Source organism: Aquarana catesbeiana, linkage group LG04 (assembly GCF_042186555.1).
Source record: "Aquarana catesbeiana isolate 2022-GZ linkage group LG04, ASM4218655v1, whole genome shotgun sequence".
NCBI lineage: Eukaryota > Metazoa > Chordata > Amphibia > Anura > Ranidae > Aquarana > Aquarana catesbeiana.
The window spans coordinates 677,099,921-677,118,360 of NC_133327.1; the positions used below are offsets into that span (position 1 = coordinate 677,099,921).

The 18,440-nt window shown below is 48.4% G+C and overlaps 1 protein-coding gene across 2 annotated transcripts in view; it reads left to right on the forward strand.

Annotated features, from left to right (window-relative positions):
* ABCC10 (ATP binding cassette subfamily C member 10) overlaps positions 1-13,644 on the forward strand; it is a 57,267-nt gene extending 43,623 nt beyond the window's left edge. For both annotated transcript variants that reach the window (XM_073628669.1, XM_073628668.1), the window contains exons 12-22: positions 827-1,009; positions 1,174-1,306; positions 3,564-3,753; positions 4,129-4,472; positions 9,230-9,399; positions 10,278-10,438; positions 10,733-10,986; positions 11,059-11,204; positions 11,283-11,380; positions 12,057-12,169; positions 12,301-13,644. In XM_073628669.1, the coding sequence (XP_073484770.1) occupies positions 827-1,009; positions 1,174-1,306; positions 3,564-3,753; positions 4,129-4,472; positions 9,230-9,399; positions 10,278-10,438; positions 10,733-10,986; positions 11,059-11,204; positions 11,283-11,380; positions 12,057-12,169; positions 12,301-12,451 (1,943 nt within the window). In that variant the 3' untranslated portion in view covers positions 12,452-13,644. The remainder of the gene's footprint in view (positions 1-826; positions 1,010-1,173; positions 1,307-3,563; positions 3,754-4,128; positions 4,473-9,229; positions 9,400-10,277; positions 10,439-10,732; positions 10,987-11,058; positions 11,205-11,282; positions 11,381-12,056; positions 12,170-12,300) is intronic.
* The last annotated feature ends 4,796 nt before the right edge of the window (positions 13,645-18,440 follow it).

Genomic DNA, 18,440 nt, shown 5'->3' on the forward strand with positions numbered 1-18,440 from the left:
TCTCCCCCATTTAATCACCTGACCAGCTGCCGCCCCTTTCCCCCTCCTTATCTGATTACCTGACCAGCTGTTTCCTGCCTTATTCAATTACTTGATCAGCTGACACCTGCCACATCCAATCACCAATTTAACTTACACCTCACCCATCCAATCACCTGACCAGCCTACCCCGTCTACGTCCCATCACCTGACAAGTCTACACCTTCCATGTCCCATCACCTAACCAGCTTACATCTCCTCCATCCAATCACCTGACCAGCTTACATCTCCTCCATCAAATCACCTGAATGCTGACACCTCCCATATGCAATCCTCTGGCCAGCTTACAACTCCCTTGTGCCATCTTACGACCCACTTGCACCTCTTATATCTATTCACCCGACCCTACTGCCTACCATGTCTTATCACCTGGGCCTTATCTAGTCACCTGAGCAGCTTACGCCTTCCTTGTGCCGTCACACGAACAGGTTACACCTCTTATCTAGTCACCTTACCCTACTACCTCCCACATCCTATCACTTGATCAGTTTCCACCTTTAGTTTACGTTATTTAATCAACTGAACTAGATGTGTGTCCCATATCTGAGCACCTGACCTGGTTCTCTCCTGTGGTTGCTGGAGACATGTCATATATCTGACCACTTGACCAGGTACCCCCCTGTGGGAGCTAGAGATATGTCCCAAATCTGACCACCTGACCCTATACCCTCCTGTGGAAGCTGGAGACATGTCCCAGATCTGACTACCTGACCCTATACCCTCCTGTGGGAGCTTAAGTATAATCCTATATCCGATCACCTGACCCAGTACTCTCCTGTGGTTGCAGAGAATGGTGGCAATGGTATTGATGAAGAGGATGCTGGAAAGGAGGCCCTGTTCCCTGGCTCTGCGATGGGGGAGGAGGAGAAGAAGGAGGGTGCGGTCTCCCTACAGGTGTATGCGGCATATTGGAGGGCAGTGGGGAGCTGCCTGGCCGGATCGGTGCTGCTGGCCTTATTCTTCATGCAGGGTAGGTGCATTGCTAGTGGGCTTATAAAGTATTTATCTCTTTAAAGATGAACCAGGCTGAGCCAACCTGAGACCTCCTGTTACTGATCTACCAGCAGGCAGTAGTGCATGACGGGACTTTTACGTTACTTGTCACTGATACATCGTCTGAACGTTGTATTTCAGCTTCCAGGAACGTGTCTGATTGGTGGCTGTCACACTGGATTTCAAATTTGTCAGACAAGTCAAGAAATGTGTCAGTGCTGGACCCTCCGGTACTGTCACCTGCGCTGCTTCTTTTCTCCTCCAGGACTCTTGTGTGAGTATAACAGTCAGGGGCTCCCCAGATGGGCGCTCCAGTCACAGGAAAACAAATAGTGACATGATAAGTGGCATACCAGTGTCACCGCACATGGTACAGTACAGCTATCAGATAGGATCTCTTTTCAATAATCAATGTATTTTACAGATAATGGAGTGTGTAATGCTGAGTGCCTTCTTCCTGCCTAACCCCCATATGATGCTGCTTACACTTCTCACCTTTACCCCACCCTGCTGTATAATGCTGCATGCATCGCTCCCCACTACCCCTCCCCCTGCTATATATAATGCTGTGTGCAGTGCTTACCTCTACCTCCCCTTATATCCGACCCCAATATAGGATGCTGTGTGCAACACTACATTTTACCCTGGGTTGTAATGCTTTGTATATCACTCTCCTCAACCTCTGTGCATAAAACTGTGTGATCCCCTCCCAAACCCTAGTGTGTAATGCTCCCCTCTGCCCTTGCTAACGTACAGTACATATTGCCACCACACCAAGGATCTTCAAGTAACGTCCAAACGTTTTTATTCAGCGTGATCACATCTCAGTGGAAGAGTGCCACTCACCCTTCCGCTGTCATCATGACGAATAAAAGAGTTTGAATGTTATTTGAAGATTCTTGGTGTGCTGGCAATATGTACAGTATCTCACAAAAGTGAGTACACCCCTCACATTTTTGTAAATATTTTATTATATCTTTTCATGTGACAACGCTGAAGAAATGACACTTTGCTACAATGTAAAGTAGTGAGTGTACAGCTTGTATAACAGTGTCAATTTACTGTCCCCTCAAAATAACTCAACACACAGCCATTAATGTCTAAACTGCTGGCAACAAATGTGAGTGCACCCCTAAGTGAAACTGTCCAATTTGGGCCCAAAGTGTCAATATTTTGTGTGGCCACCATTATTTTCCAGCACTGCCTTAACCCCCTTGGGCATGGAGTTCACCAGAGCTTCACAGGTTGCCACTGGCATCCTCTAATAAGTTTATCTTGGTCTCATCAGACCACAGGACATGGTTGCAGTAATCCATGTCCTTAGTCTGCTTGTCTTCAGCAAACTGTTTGCAGGCTTTCTTGTGCTTCATCTGGGATGACAGCCATGCAGACCAATTTGATGCAGTGTGCGGCGTATGGTCTGAGCACTGACAGGCTGACCCCCCACCCCTTCAACCTCTGCAGCAATGCTGGCAGCACTCATACGTCTATTTCCCAAAGACAACCTCTGGATATGACGCTGAGCATGTGACCTCAACTTCTTTGATTGAGCATGGAGAGGAACCTGTCCTGTTAAACCGATGTATGCAGCTCAGTTTCAGGGTCTTGGCAATCTTCTTATAGCTTAGGCCATCTTTATGTAGAGCAACAATTCTTTTTTTCAGATCCTCAGAGATTTTTTTGCCATGAGGTGCCATGTTTAACTTTCAGTGACCAGTATGAGAAAGTGAGAGCGATAACACCAAATTGAACACACCTGCTTCCCATTCACACCTGAGACCTTGTAAAACTGAGTCACATGACATCGGGGAGGGAAAATGGCTAATTAGGCCCAATTTGGACATTTTCACTTAGGGGTGTACTCACTTTTGTTGCCAGCGGTTTAGACATTAATGGCTGTGTGTTGAGTTATTTTGAGGGGACAGCAAATTTACATTGTTATACAAGCTGTACACTCACTACTTTACATTGTAGCAAAGTGTCATTTCTTTGTCACATGAAAAGATAGAATAAAATATTTACAAAAATTTGAGGGGTGTACTCACTTTTGTGAGATACTGTATGTTAATCTGTCATGTTACCAGTTTCCAGTTGGCAGTTGTTGCGGCACCCATCCATCTCTTAGCCTCCCCTCTCCTTCCTCTTATTCAACCCGGTGTATAATGCTCTGTGCACCCCTTTGCTCCTCTTTACATTCCCTCTTCCACCCTGATGAATAATACTGGGTGCTTCCCTCCCCATATCCTAGGGGCTGTGTTCACCCCTTATCTCCCTTCCTCTTCTTCTCCACCCTGGTGTATAATGCTGGGTGCTCCTCTTTGCTCCTCATTTCCTCCCCTTCTCCACCCTGGTTTATAACACTGGGAACACCTCTCTAGTCCTTTCTTTATCTCCTCCCCTACCCTGGTGTATAATGCTGTGTGCACTGCTCCGCTTCCCCCTTCCTCCTCTCCCCCAGTTGGCTATATAATGATGTGTACACCCTTCTGCTCCCAATCCAAAAACATGTTATATTATTTGTCCTCTTCCAGGTCTCCAGTGAGATGGGCCGAGTCTGCAGGTCAGAACAGTTCTGGGAATTTAACCTTCTATCTCTCAGTATATGGTGGGATTGCAGCAGCCAATTCCATCTTCACTGCCTTGCGTGCATTGCTGTTTGCACTGGGAACTGTGCACGCGGCCACCACAATCCACAGGCGCTTATTGCAGAGAGTGCTGCGGGTGAGTAGACTTTTTGATTTGTGTTGTGTGATCAGTCAGTGTCCTCTATCCCCCATCTTTATCATCCTAACTCACTATCCTCATCCCATCGTCCTCCATTCATCTCAGTCCTCCCTCCATTTGAGTTCTGCTATCTCTCTTTCTTCAGGTCAGTGTTCCTATCCCCTCTCCCACCTCCTAACCCACCTCCATTTCCTAACTCTCCACAGGCCAGTGTCTCTCATCCCTTCTCCATCCCTTTAACTCTCTATCCTCAGGCCAGTGTCTCCTATCCCCTCTTCATCCTCCTAACTCTTACCCCTCAGGTTACTGTCCTCTGCCCCTTTTCATTTTCCTAATGCTCTCTCTATTTTCCTATCTGTCTCTCCACATTAGGCCACGGTAACTTTCTTTGACAGCACACCAGTTGGACGCATCATCAATCGATTCTCCTCTGATATGTACTGCGTGGATGATTTCCTGCCCTTCATACTCAATATATTCTTGGCCAACATCTTTGGTCTGCTGGGCATGCTGGTGATGATCAGTTACGGCCTGCCTATGATCCTGCCGGTCCTCCTTCCTCTGGGTCTTTTGTACTATTCCATCCAAAGATATTACCGCCACACTTCCCGCGAGCTCAAGCGGCTGCAGAGCATCACCCTGTCCCCGATCTACAGCCACTTCTCTGAGACCTTGTCCGGCCTGAGTACCATCCGCGCCACGCGACATGCTGACAGGTGAGCTGACCCACCTTTGAATAGAACTGCAGTAAACCCTGTGGAGCTTATTCTTATGCCACGTACACACGGTCGGATTCTCCGACGGGAAATGTTTGATGGGAGCTTGTTGTCGGAAATTCCGACCGTGTGTAGGCTCCATCGGACATTTTCCGTCGGAATTTCCGACAAACAAAGTTTGATATCTGGATCTCAAATTTTCCGACAACAAAATCCATTGTCATAAATTCTGATCGTGTGTACACAATTCTGACGCACAAAGTGCCACGCATGCTCGGAATCAAGCAGAAGAGCCACACTGGCTATTGAACTTCATTTTTGTTGGCTCGTCGTACGTGTTGTACGTCACCGCGTTTTTGACGTTCGGAATTTCCGACAACATTTGTGTGACCGTGTGTATGCAAGACAAGTTTGAGCCAACATCCTTCGGAAAAAAAACATGGATTTTGTTGTCGGAATGTGCGATCGTGTGTATGCGGCATTAGAAGCCTTAATAACAGAAAATAAACGAGATGTGTGTCTAAAAAGTTTGGTGAATGGTATCAGAAAACCAACAAAATAGAAGATACAAATAAATTACCTTTATTGGCCTTCAAAATATTTGCCATCCTTCACAACACACTTTTAGCAACATTCATAAAGCTTCTGGAAACTGTCAGCAAAGGCCTATTTAGGAATCGATCACAGAACCGATGTCACACATTCTTGGTTTGCTGCCACATCCGCAAAACGTGTGCCTTTCATGACGCTTTTCAGGTGGCGAAACAGAAAAGCCCACAGGTGCCAGATCAGGGGAGTACGGTGGATGATCGAGAAGAGGTACGCAGCGCTGAGCCAAGAATTGATAGCACCAGGTCTCATCCCCTGTGATGATGGTTGGCAGAATGGATGGACCCTGGTCACGCATGATAATGAAGTCTCTAGAGGTTTCCATCCATTTTGCTTTCTGTTCGTCTGTCAGCTTGTGTGGCAGAAACCGGGAACAGATCTTCCTCTTACCCAAATATTTACGAACGATGGTATGCACCAGAGGCGTAACTAGAACCTTCAGGGCCCCGGTGCAAGGAACCATGAAGGGCCCCCTGACCTCTGGTCCCGGACCCTTTCTAATGATCCTGGTTTCCTTTTCTCCCATCACGTTGCCCTTGATTATGGTTCTGCAGCAGGACCCCTTTCTGGAGTCTTTTACACACTTGAACCGATCGGACCACCCATTGTTTTGTATGGGGTGGCGGATGTAAACAGACGTGTCCATTTACACCTGCCTGCATCCGCTCCAATGAAAACAGATGGATGGAGATCCATTTCCCATCTGTCTAGTGGATTGGATGACAGTCAGACCGGTCCATAGAGAAAAGCAGTCTGTGTCCACTCTGCACAAGTGGAGCAGACATGGACCTGTCATCCGCCTGCTCAGCGGGAATCAGTGGAGAGGTCCCCCACTGAGCAGGTGGATTTGCTTGGCAGAGTCCGCCCATGTGAAAGGGCCCTAAGGGGGAGCTCTGTGCACTGTAATGTAAAGGGAAACTGATGTAAGAGGCACTCTGGGAATCCTGATGTAAGGGGGTCTCTGCTCACCAAAGAGTCCCCCTTTACATTACAGTCCACAGAGCTTTCCCTTACATAAGTGTGCTCAGAGGCTGGCGAGATAAGAGAGGAAGGGGGTGGGGGGGCACTTTCCTTACCATAGATGGAGGCTTGGGCCGGCCTACTAGCCTGTGCCATACATACACATAGGCTGGCAGAGCATACTGGGGCTTGTAGTGTACCACACTAGGGAAACCCCAGTGGGCTGCTGTGTTGGTTGAGGGGCTCTGGAGGTGACAACACACGCTCTTCAGTCCCATCAATGACTGACCCACCTGTGTGCTGCTTTCTTTTCAATCGCTGAGAAGTTTCATTGGGAAGCAAGGTGATTGGCTGACCTGGAGAGCTGTGGATCCTCTGTGGAGGGTTGCAGCATCCATAGTACAAGCTGGCCTTTCCTCCACTATCTACCTGCAGGCTGCTGGACTTTCTCTTTGCCAAGCATGGAGCTGCCAAAGATTGAAATGTGGGCGGGGCCAGGGGGACACACATGAGGGGGGTGGGAAGAGAAGATCCTGCTCTCTGTATCTCTTTCCTCTCCTGTCCGAGGTCTGTGTAAAAAGGGGGGGGGGGGGGGGGGGGGGCTGTCAGTGCCGGGTCCAAGCAGTGTGTCAGAGAGTGTAATAGACACGCTCTGCTCATAACTGCAGCCAGCAACCCCGAAGCCACATCCCGGGCTTTTGGGCCCCCCCCCACATGGGCGGAACTCCAGGGCCCAGTCACAAGCACGACTGTTGCGACCCTGGTAATTCCGCTACTGGTGCGCATCGTGTCCTTGCTAATGCCCAATTCTTCCGCCATCAATTGCACAGTCAGTCGTCGATCTTGTGCCAGCATTTATAGCAGTCGCTCAATCACGTCTGGGATTCTGCTTGTCGACAACTGACCAGAACGTGGCTCATCATCAGTCCTTTCCTTCCCGTCACAAAAGCTTTTGAACCAGTCCTAAACACATTTTCTACTCGTGTCCTACGTCCCGTACACTCGCACCAGCATTTCAGACGTCTCCGTTGGCGCTTTCCCCCAATGTGTAGCAGAATTTGATGTTCGTTTGCTCCATTGCACTGTGACCCTTCCTCTCACACTGACTACATTCGACTGCCCACAGCGGGTTCACCCTGACGGTCACGTGTGCTTCACGCTAGGTGGCGATTCTCGACGTGTCTCTGGATGGCCATGTGCATGCATGCGCACCTGTCCCATGTTCCTGTTGAGTTATCGTAACCATTCACTGAACTTTTTAGACACACCTCGTATTTCCTTGTTTAATTTTGATTTTCTTTTCTCATGAATAGTGTTTCAGGCATTTATGCAGTTAGGAAGATCGCACGCACACAAGTGCAATACCTTGGATTGCGAGCATAATTTGTTACAGAAGCATGCTTGTAATCCAAAGCACTTGTATTTCCCCATAAGAACTAATAGAAACTCAGGAGATTCACCCTCTCTGTTTGTTCTGTTTACCATTATTATTGAAAGCTAAAGTAAAAGAAAATCCTAATCTTTGGGTTGTCCGCAGAAAAGTATTAGAGGGGAAATCTTCCAATCGAGACACTAGTTCTGGTGACCTGGGGGGTCCCCAAGGGATTCCTCTAATTTTCAGGGATTTCCTCTCACTTCCTGTTTTGGCTTTGGGACAGGAAGTGATGGGAAGTCTCCCCAATGGGGCACAGATGGCAAAAAGAAAAAATGAAAAGGGGTTATAGCCCTCCCTTCCTTACTCTATCCAAAATGTAAAAAAAAAGTTTTTCCTTTAATTCCACCTTGGTAAAAAAAAAAATGAAAAGTCAGTAGCTACAAATACTGCAGCTGCTGACTTTTAATATAAGGACACTTACCTGTCCTGGGCAACCGCGATGTCGGCACCTGAAGCCGACCCGTCCCCCGGCTCCGGGTGGAGGCGCCGGCATCCTTACTAAGGGAAACAGCAAGCGAGGCCTTACGGCTTCACAGCCTGTTTCCTTCTGCGCATGCGCTTTCTGAATGGTCCCTGCTGACTTCTGTGACCTGTGTGTCTCCCAGAAGGCAGGGGAGGAGGGGCCGGACATTTCGTAGTTCACCGCACAAGATTGCGGCGATCTTTCCCCGGAAGTGGGAGCAAATACCTGGATTTGACAGGTATCCACTCCTCCCTCCCTCCCTGAAAGGTGCCAAATGTGGAACCTGAGAGGGGGAGGGATCCGATTTGCGGTAGTTCCGTTTCTGGGTGGAATTCCGCTTTAAATCCTTATTTTGTACAGCTAGTGACTACAAAATTTGATAAGAATGAACTCGCACACAATCCTTCCAAAGATTAGTTCAATATACAATTGTCTTTGCTCCGGGGAGAACAACAATAAAGCTAGGTATACGCTGCGTGAATCTAGAGCGGCTCCTTAAAGGGTGACTCCACTTTCGTGGGGAAAAAAAATAGCAAATGCAGAAAAAATAATACAGAGTAAACAATTGTGACACGAATCATAATGTAATTGAATGTTATTAAAAATGACCTTTCCTTTTCAGTCTGCAGCTCTGTAATTTTCTGTAAAATCCAATATGGTGACCTGGAGGGGTTCTGTACTCAGAATGTGTACAGAACGCCCCTCAGAAACATCATTTCCTGCTTGTGTGATTGGCTCACTGATTTTCCCAGAAATCTGCCCTAAGATACAAGTCAGATTTCAGGCATCCCCTGCAACAAAAATGCCATTTTTTGTGAGATACTTTCAATAGGAAATCACATCTAAAGGGATGCAGACCCAGCAGCTTTCCTCAATCGTGCCCTGCAGGTGCAGCAGCTGATTCATATTCATGAAACCACTCCCATTAGAGTCACTTTCTTACATGTACACAGACAAAAAAAATAAAAAAAATCGAAGGAGCCTGGCAGCAAATTGGCTGAACAGCTACTGCATCCAATCAATAGCCGCAACTGGAGATTCATCCATTTGCACTGCCAGCTTAAGGGCAAGTGTCCAGACACAAGGAGGTTCATCGGCTCTTGTCTAAATTGGCCCCTAGTATGTGTATGTATGAATGTGAGTTAGGGACATTAGATTGTAAGCTCTTGGAGGGCAGGGATTGATGTGAATGTTCAATATATATAGAAGTAAAGCGCTGTGATGTCGCTATATAAATACCTGTAATAAAAATAAATGTTAGCGGTCAGTGCTTCTTTTGTTTGGCTGCAGGTTTAAACTCGAATGCGAGTCTCGTCTAGACGTGAACCAGCGTTGTGTGTTCGCCAGTAATACCGCCGTCCAGTGGCTGGACATCCGCCTGCAGATGATTGGAGTAGTAGTTGTTACCGCCATCGCTGTTATCGCTATAATCCAACACCAGAGGAGAGCCGGTGATCCAGGTGAGAATATTGTTAGGGGTGGAGCCAGGATAGAATAATGGAATGGGATGATAGACTATCGGTCCCCTTCTCCCCTTCTCTCGCAGGCTGTCTCCCCTTCTTTCGTGGGCCGTCTCCCCTTCTCTCGCAGGCTGTCTCTCCCCTTCTCTCGCAGGCTGTCTCTCCCCTTCTCTCGCAGGCTGTCTCTCCCCTTCTCTCGCAGGCTGTCTCTCCCCTTCTCTCGCGTCATCTCCCCTTCTCTCGCAGGCCGTCTCTCCCTTTCTCTCACAGGCTGTCTCTCCCCTTCTCTCGCAGGCCTGTCTCTCCCCTTCTCTCGCAAGCCTGTCTCTCCCCTTCTCTCGCAGGCCTGTCTCCCCCCTTCCCTCGCAGGCCTGTCTCCCCCCTTCCCTCGCAGGCCGTCTCCCCCCTTCCCTCGCAGGCCGTCTCCCCCCTTCCCTCGCAGGCCGTCTCCCCCCTTCCCTCGCAGGCCGTCTCCCCCCTTCCCTCGCAGGCCATCTCTCCCCTTCTCTCGCATGCTGTCTCTCACAGGCTGTCTCTCCCCTTCTTTCACAGGCTCCCTCTCCCCTTCTCTCCCAGGCTGTCTCTCCCCTTCTCTCCCAGGTTGTCTCTCCCCTTTTCTCCCAGGCTGTCTCTCCCCTTCTCTCCCAGGCTTCCTCTCCCCTTCTCTCGCAGGCTGTCTCTCCCCTTCTCTCGCAGGCTGTCTCTCCCCTTCTCTCGCAGGCTGTCTCTGACAGGCTGTCTCTCCCCTTCTCTCACAGGCTTTCCCTCTCCTCTCTCAAGCTGTCTCTCTGTCCCTTGCAGCCTCTCTCTTCCTTTCTCTAGGGAGGCTGCCTCTATTTTCCTGTATCTCATTCTCATTGATCTACTCTTCTCTGTAGGTCTAGTTGGCTTGTCTCTGTCCTATGCACTCTCCATCACGGGATTGTTGTCCGGTCTCATCTCCAGCTTCACTCAGACAGAAGCCATGATGGTGAGTGTGGAGAGAGCTGAAGAGTACTCCACCACGCTGCCATGTGAACCGAGAGAGGGGATAGTGACGGTAAGTGACTTCCAGGCTGACACCAACATAGTTGTCACTGGATTTCAGCTTTTGATTGTCTGGTTCTGCAATTTATGGAGCATGGGAGTGTTATTAACAGGTCCTCTTTGATTCCGCATTGGAATGTACTGCTATTTCTCAAGATAATGAAAGAGGATATCACAGCCTGTCGTCCCTCCTACCTCTTACCAGGGAGGGAACCCCTTCCTCAGACTGCCAATGATAGAAGCACAGGACTCTCAAAGGGTATATTTCTGAGACACTTTGTTCATATTACCTGTGTCTTTCTTCCAGGTAGAGCCAGACTGGCCCAGACATGGGCGTATTGATTTTAGAGATGCTATTTTATGTTACCGCCCTGGCCTTCCCAATGCTTTGGATGGAGTGAACTTCACCATATCTCCTGGGGAGAAGATTGGAATTGTGGGTCGGACAGGCTCTGGAAAGTCCTCTTTGTTCCTGGTGCTCTTCCGCATGATGGAACTGAATTCTGGACAAATTCTTATTGATGGCACTTCAACGCGAGAGCTGAATTTGGAAGACCTGAGGTTAGTGCCAATGAAGACTGAAATTAATGTCCCATGGACCTTCTTTTTGTGATTTCTGTGTTTCTCTGTCAGGTCACGACTTGCCATCATCCCTCAGGATCCCTTCCTGTTCAGTGGTAGTGTCAGGGAGAACCTGGATCCTTTGTCCCGCCACATGGATTCTGATCTGATGGATGTTCTCTCCCAGTGTCACCTGCAGGATTTGGTGGAGCGCATTGGTGAGTTATCTCACAGAGGTTGGGCTGTGACTCTTTTATACTTTGTGTCACTTATTGTCCCATCTCCTCGTCTTGCAGGGGGTCTGGATGCAGATGTTGGTGAAAAAGGGAAGAATTTCTCCCTTGGACAGAGGCAGCTCTTGTGTCTGGCCAGAGCTCTACTAACTCATGCCAAGGTGAGTCCCATGGTAGGCCTTAAGTTGACAACAGACCGCAAAGGGCAGTCAGATGAGTGTCCATGGTCTCACTGTGGAAACGTCAGTTGGGAATGGGATATTTTGAAAGGCGAGTTTATAATAGGGGGGTTGTACAAGGTGGAATTGAGAAGGGGACTCCGATACCGGCTATGGTGAATCTATCTGGTCTTGGCACGTAAGGTCTGTTCTTACTCCACTCACTGTCATCAGCTAGTTTTTTTTTTTATTGTGTAATTATATGCCTCTGAATCATTACCAGCGCCAAAGGATGCCGAGTCAGTCAACATGGTGGTGGAGGGTCGGTGCTTGGGTGCAGTAGTTGGCGGTAGGTGTTCGTGTACCTAAAGCGCAACTCCAGGCACAAGAACAAAACTACCCTTGCAGTGGGACCCCCACACTACAAGGGCTAAATGCTCATTTTTGCCTAGGGGTAGAGAAACAAGGTGTAATGCTTACCTTATTCCTCTCTCCAGGAGGATCCCTTCAGCATGGTGATCAGTCCCGCAAAGCCCCCCCCCCCCCCCAAATCTACGGAACCTCCCATCTGTTGTTGCACTCCTGCCTCCCCCATTCGCAATTCAGGGTTAATAAAATGAGGAATGGCTCACCGACACTCAGAAAATCCATCAATAGATGCTGTTTGCTCCTCTTTTAGATTTTGTGCATCGATGAAGCTACAGCCAGTGTTGACCATCAGACTGACCAGCTGCTGCAGCAGACCATCCGCAAAAGATTCAAAGAGCGCACAGTCCTCACTATCGCACACAGGTACCCCTAATCCCTGACTTCTCCATCCATAACTGTAAATGAACCATGTGATGTCATTACTGACTTTGCAGGACGTGGAGATTCTACCCTGCCAATGTCTCACTAACACATCTGTGAACTTTCTCTCGCAGGTTGAACACCATTATGGACTCAGACCGCGTGCTGGTGATGCATGCTGGGAGGGTGGCTGAAATGGATTCTCCCAAAACCCTCAGCGACAAGAGAGATTCTCACTTTTACCGGCTAATAAACAGCGGGCAGAACGGAAGTACTGAGGATTAGAATGACGTCTTCTGTCTCCACTTCCTGTACTGCTGTGACAGGTCCTCTTATTTTAGATGTGGCCATTTGTATCAAACGGTTACATGTGACTCTGCAGTAATGAACACTACTAAAAGAATCCTGACGTGTGGTGGAAACCTGGGGGATGGGGATGTGGTACCTTCCCCTGTGTCACCTGGGGTTCCCCCACATCCTCAGGTTCCTTCCCTTTTTTTTGGCGTCTTGGTGGAGGTGAGGAGTCCTCTCCCTCCCAAGCTCCCTCTCTATCCTTCCCCTGCTCTCATCTTCACCTCCCTCTCTCTCTATCCTTCATGTGCCCCCCATTTCCACCTCCGTCCCACTCTATTGTCCCCCCCCACCCTAAACTTTCCATCGCCTCCATTCCTGCCTCCCTCCTGCTTTGTCCTTCCCCTAGCTCCACCACCCTTTCTTTGTCCTTTCCATGCCCCCATCTCCACCTCCCCCTCTCTCTGTTTCTTTCCCCCCTGACCCCCATCTCTGCCTTCCTCATTTTCTTTTCTTCCCTACCCCCCATATCCACCTCCATCCCTCTCTATAAACGTTTCAGTTTCTCTCACGCTCTATCCTACCCCCACCTTCCCCCCTCTCTCGTTATCCTTTTTCTACCCCCACATTTCCACCTGCCTCCATCCCTCTCTATTCTTCCCCTAACCCCCATCTCCACCTCCCTACATGTTTCTTTTCATTCCCCCACCAATCTTCGCCTCCTCCCTCAATATTTCCCCTGCCCCCCTTCTCTGCCTTCCTCCTTCTCTATCCTTCCCTATGTCCCCCATCCCGGCCTCCCTCTCTTTTTAAATGGAACTGACATTAGGTGTCTCTCTATGGAGACACCCCCTTTTTCTGGTATGGTAGTGGTGCCACCGGGTTCCTCGGCCCGGTCTCTGCCTTTCTTATGCAATATTTAAAGTATACTGTAATTGAAAGCAAAACTTTTTTTTAGTTTTGGTTATGGGACAGGAAGTGAAGGGAAATCTCCCCAATAAAACACAGATAGCAAAAATTAAACTGCCAGAGGTTATAACCCTCCCTTTCTCTATACAAAATTATAAAAAAGGTTTTGCCTTCATTTTAATGCTGCAGGTTTCGATTGATTTATGGGGACAGAAATGTAAGATGAGTTGTATACATTTCTCATCCTTTACTTCTTATAAACTTTTTTTTACAGAAAATGACTTTGATGTTTTGTAAATCCAGATTCCTGTGTGCGGTGAATGCTGGGAGCTCTGTGTTATTGGCCGTATCCTGTGTGCAGGGAATGCTGGGAATTCTGTGTGATTGTCAGCATTGCATGTGCAGGGGAATGCTGGGAGTTCTGTGTTAATCAATATGTGTGCCAAGCTGTACATACCAATCCTAATGTGTGTATGTATACAGTGTGTGTATGTAACCTCAAACAGTCACACTCCAAACTCCACTATGGTGAAGACCAAAGAGCTGTCGAAGGACACCAGAAACAAAATTGTAGACCTGCACCAGGCTGGGAAGACTGAATCTGCAATAGGCAAGCAGCTTGGTGTGAAGAAATCAACTGTGGGAGCAATAATTAGAAAATGGAAGAGTTGAGGTATACCAATGATGACAATTACAGGCCTCTTTCATCTTTTTAAGTGGGAGAACTTGCACAATTGGTGGCTGACTAAATACTTTTTGCCCCACTGTACACTAAAAAATTGTGCTGCAATCATCAATAAGCACTGAGAAAAAATGTTGAAAAATAATAACATACAATTATGTTCAAACAATATCAATAGAATAGTAATAGCATGCAGTGAAAAGTGCTAAACAAAGTCCATCCAAATGCAAAAAATATGTCCCATATGTGACTTCACTCTCAAGATGAATCACATTCATGGAAACAATTCTGTGATCCAATATCAAGTGTTCCAACAAACACTGTGCCACCTCACATGTGATCCCCCCTATTAGGTGTATCCTCACCTCAAGGCATGCGACTCCCTCACTTAAGCTGGGTCAAAAAACGCTTATGAGCCTCTCCAGTGCTCAGTAGGTGGATATAGATCAGCTGACTCCTGCGCGCCTCCTTTTGACAGTCTCCCCATCAATGGACAGCATACAAGTGCATATTACATAGTTACATAGTTACATAGTAGGTGAGGTTGAAAAAAGACACATGTCCATCAAGTCCAACCTATGTGTGTGATTATGTGTCAGTATTACCTTACATATCCCTGTATGTTGCGGTCATTCAGGTGATTATCTAATAGTTTCTTGAAGCTATCAATGCTCCCCGCTGAGACCACCACCTGTGGAAGGGAATTCCACATCCTTACCGCTCTTACAGATGTAAAGAAACTCCAATAGTGCTGATATCATTTAAAACATGGATGTTTAATTAAAATCTAAAACTGGGTACTCAAATGTACCTGGTGCTTGCAGCGCACCAGGCTAAATAAGGCAGCGGTATATGTGATAACCTCCCAAACCGCACAACCGCTATCTCCCTGCTGGCCTCTTAGTCCTCGTAAGGGCCCAGGTGCCTTCACCATCCTCGCCCCTCCCCTATGTGTGTCGGCACAGGGTCACGTGTCTTCCTCAGGGGGATTTCTGTGTGATTGGCAGTTTCCTGTGTGCAGGGGATGCTGAGAGTTCTGTGTGATTGGAAGTCTTGCATGTGAAGGAGATGCTGGGAATTCTGTGTGATTGGCAGTCTCCTGTGTGCAGGAGATGCTGGGAGTTCTGTGTGATTGTCAGTCTTGCATGTGCGGGGGTTGCTGGGAATTCTGTGTTATTGGCGGTCTCCTGTGTGCAGGGGATACTGGAAGTTCTGTGTGATTGGCAGTCTTGTATGTACAGGGGATGCTGGGAATTCTTTGTGATTGGCGATTTCCTCCTTACAGGGGATGCTGGGAGTTCCGTGTGATTGTCAGTCTTGCATGTTCAGGGGATGCTGGGAATTCTTTGTGATTGGCTGTCTCCTGTGCAGGAGATATTGGAAGTCCTGTGTAATTGGCAGTTTACCGTGTGCAAGAAATGCAGGGAGTTCCGTGTCATTGTCAGTCTCCCATGTGCAGGGAATGCTGGAAGTTCTGTGTGATTGGTAATCTCCCATGTGCAGGGGATGCTGGGAATTCTGTGTGATTGACGGTCATCCATGTGTAGGGGAGTGCGTGATTAGCAGTCTCCTGTGTGCGAGGGATGCTGGGAGATGTGCGTGATTAGCAGTCTCCTGTGTGAGAGGGATGCTGGGAGATATGCGTGATTAGCAGTATGCTGTGTGCAAGGGGTGCTGGGAGATGTGTGTGATTAGCAGTCTCCTGTGTGCGAGGGATGCTGGGAGATGTGCGTGATTAGCAGTCTCCTGTGTAAGAGGGATGCTGGGAGATGTGCATGATTAGCAGTCTCCTGTGTGAGAGGGATGCTGGGAGATGTGCGTGATTAGCAGTCTCCTGTGTGCGAAGGATGCTGGGAGAGGTGTGTGATTAGCAGTATGCTGTGCGAGGGATGCTGGGAGATGTGCGTGATTAGCGGTCTCCTGTGTGCGAGGGATGCTGGGAGATGTGCGTGATTAGCAGTCTTCTGTGTGCGAGGGATGCTGGGAGATGTGCGTGATTAGCAGTCTCCTGTGTGCGAGAGATGCTGGGAGATGTGCGTGATTAGCAGTCTCCTGTGTGCGAGGGATGCTGGGAGATGTGCGTGATTAGCAGTCTCCTGTGTGCGAGGGATGCTGGGAGATGTGCGTGATTAGCAGTCTCCTGTGTGGGAGATGTGCGTGATTAGCAGTCTCCTGTGTGAGAGGGATGCTGGGAGATGTACGTGATTAGCAGTGAGATGTGCGTGATTAGCAGTAAGCTGTGTGCGAGGGATGCTGTGAGATGTGCATGATTAGCGGTCTCCTGTGTGTGAGGAATGCTGGGAGATGTGCATGATTAGCGGTCTTCTGTGTGCGAGGGATGCTGGGAGATGTGCGTGATTAGCAGTCGTCTGTGTGCGAGGGATGCTGGGAGATGTGCGTGGTTAGCAGTCTCCTGTGTGCGAGGGATGCTGGGAGATGTGCGTGATTAGCAGTCTTCTGTGTGCGAGGGATGCTGGGAGATGTGCGTGGTTAGCAGTCTCCTGTGTGCGAGGGATGCTTGGAGATGTGCGTGATTAGCAGTCTCCTGTGTGTGAGGGATGCTGGGAGATGTGCGTGATTAGCAGTCTCCTGTGTGTGAGGGATGCTGGGAGATGTGCGTGATTAGCAGTCTCCTGTGTGTGAGGGATGCTGGAAGATGTGCGTGATTAGCAGTCTTCTGTGTGCGAAGGATGCTGGGAGATGTGCGTGGTTAGCAGTCTCCTGTGTGTGAGGGATGCTGGGAGATGTGCGTGGTTAGCAGTCTTCTGTGTGCGAGGGATGCTGGGAGATGTGCGTGGTTAGCAGTCTCCTGTGTGTGAGGGATGCTGGAAGATGTGCGTGATTAGCAGTCTTCTGTGTGCAGGCGTTGCATAATCTATTTATATAATCATCGGTTGCTGTGTAATCTATTCCATTCAGTGTACGTCTACGTAGAGAAACTTGCCCATGGGGGAGAAATTACTCTTCCATGTCTTTCTACATCATGAGATTCACCAGCGGCATAGAGATTACCGTTCATTGTCTGTCTATGGGGAGAGACTAACCCCTGGCAGAGACATTACTATTACATGTCTACCTACAAGGAGAGACACAATCCTGGCAAAAAGGGGGTCACCACACTGTCTACAAAGAGAGGATCTCTCCCAAGAAATCGCCATTCCATGTCCATCTTTGGGGGGGAAACGAACCCCTGATTACAGTTCCATGTCCGTCTACAGAAAGAGACCCCCCGCCAGAGAGATTGCTGTTCCTCTCTACAAAGAGAGACTCTCCCTAGCAAAGAGATCACCACTCTGTATACATCTACAGCAAAAGACTCAACCCCAGCAGAGAGATGTGTGCTCGGTATCCGGCTATGGTGAGAGACTCACCCCTGGCAGAGAGATTACTGTCGGAGTCTGTCTGCAGCGGGAGACTCACCTTCAGCACAGAGATTACTGCTCAGTATCTGTATATAGGGAGAGAGTAACCCCTGGCAGAGATATCACCATTCTGCGTTGGTCTACGGAGAGAGACTTGATGCTGACAAAGGGATCACTGTTCTGTATATGTCTACCAAGTGAGACTCGCTCCTGTCCGAGAGTTCACTGTTCCATGTCCATCTTCAAGGAGAAAATAGTGATCACTGTTCAGCGTCTGTCTATGGCCCTGGTGCCCAACCTGCGGCCCTTTTGGCACTTTATGTGCGCCCCTCAGGGCCCCTGCAGATACTAATTTGTGTTTCCCTATTGCTCTGTTATAGCAATGATTTCTAGCAGCCTCATGTAATCTGTTTCTTAAGTCTATGTCTCCTGAAGCATGTCCCAAGTCTCCAACAACTTCTTTAGCATGTTCACAGCCTGTAACATGTTTGAGTCTCCTGCAACATGTTTGCAGTCTCTGACCATCTCCTCTATAATGTCTGCAGTCTCTGACCATCTCCTCTATATTGTCTGTAGTCTCTGAACATCTCCTGTATAATGTTCGCAGTCTCTGGCTATCTCCTGCATCATGTCTGCAGTCTCTGACCATCTTCTGTATCATGTCTGCAGTCTCTGACCATCTTCTGTATCACGTCTGCAGTCTCTGACCATCTTGTGTATCATGAATGCAGTCTCTAAACCATCTTCTCTATAATGTCTGCAGTCTCTGAGCATCTCCTCTATAATGTCTGTAGTCTTTGACCATCTCCTCTATAATGTCTGTAGTCTTTGACCATCTCCTCTATAATGTCTGTAGTCTTTGACCATCTCCTCTATAATGTCTGCAGTCTCTGACCATCTTCTGTATCATGTCTGCAGTCTCTGACCATCTTCTGTATCATGTCTGCAGTCTCTGACCATCTCCTCTATAATGTCTGTAGTCTTTGACCATCTCCTCTATAATGTCTGCAGTCTCTGACCATCTCCTGTA